We start from the raw sequence: 985 nt of genomic DNA on the forward strand, positions 1-985 counted from the left end.
GCCTCACAGACGCAAACGTTCACACATGCAAAGAGGGCTGGTGCGACCCTCCACACACCCCAAAGCCCCACAAAACTCGACGGAATCTGCATCGCCACTCGCAAACACTGATACAGGAGAGATGCGCAGTTAAGCAAGCAAATGCGCTCACCCCCTGACAAGAACGAAACAATCCGTTGCGCGTAAGCTAGCGTTCGCTGCGCCTGGCCTGCCCACCTCTCCTCCACCTCCCAGACCCCACGTCAGCCAGTCCCGCCACCACTGCGTACCCATCCAACTGCGATCACCCCGAACACCCGCTCTACTGAAGAATCTACGACGTGCAGCTCTTTCCCCGCGAGATACCGTAAATGGCAAGAAACACACAGCGACGCCGGCGTCGCGCGTGCTACTGACACCCCAGCCACCCTGCACTACTACACCCCTCCACACAAGGATGTACTACGCTGCCGCCGCCTCCAACGATTCGCTAGTCCCAGCACCCCCATGCGCCTAGAAACATCCTCAGCAACTTGCAACGCTCTACCATCCCCCCGCCTATTGCCGACCCTCAAGCCGCCCCTCCCCCATCCCCACAGTGTCGGCGCCGCTACAACGGTCAAAGTAAGCCACTCGCACGTAGACACGACCTGCCATCCCTCGCTGCTCACACGCATGCAGACAGAACCTTTCATCCCTTGCTGCGCACATGCCGCAGACGCTGTGTGCTTCGCTGCTGTCCTGCAGTGACGCGGAAAAGCATATCGGTGTGCATGGCGCCCTTTCCCCTAACGTGCTGCAACCAGTCACAGCTCCCCCGCTCCACGTCTCGATAACGATCGGCTTGATGCCCGCTACACTTTCCCAAACCTTGTCGGCGAAAATAGATCTTTCTTATTTTTGCCGTCCGAACGGATGCCTCTAGGGCTCACGTCCTGCGCGCATTCACGCATGCCGCAAACTAGACCCAGACGACGTTGCACCCTTCCTCATCCTTTCGCCAAGG

General features: G+C 59.0%; 1 protein-coding gene across 1 annotated transcript in view; it reads right to left on the reverse strand.

Annotated features, from left to right (window-relative positions):
- The window catches only part of EMH_0028710 (uncharacterized protein), a gene marked incomplete at both ends in the record, with an annotated part of 2,481 nt that extends 2,208 nt beyond the window's left edge, over window positions 1-273 (reverse strand). Inside the window, one exon of the mRNA XM_013494186.1 lies at window positions 152-273. Coding sequence (XP_013349640.1) covers window positions 152-273 — 122 coding nt within the window. The remainder of the gene's footprint in view (window positions 1-151) is intronic.
- Between the last annotated feature and the right edge of the window lie 712 nt (window positions 274-985).

The sequence above is a fragment of the Eimeria mitis genome, genomic scaffold, assembly GCF_000499745.2.
Source record: "Eimeria mitis Houghton genomic scaffold, Emh_scaff1068, whole genome shotgun sequence".
Classification (NCBI taxonomy): Eukaryota; Apicomplexa; class Conoidasida; order Eucoccidiorida; family Eimeriidae; genus Eimeria; species Eimeria mitis.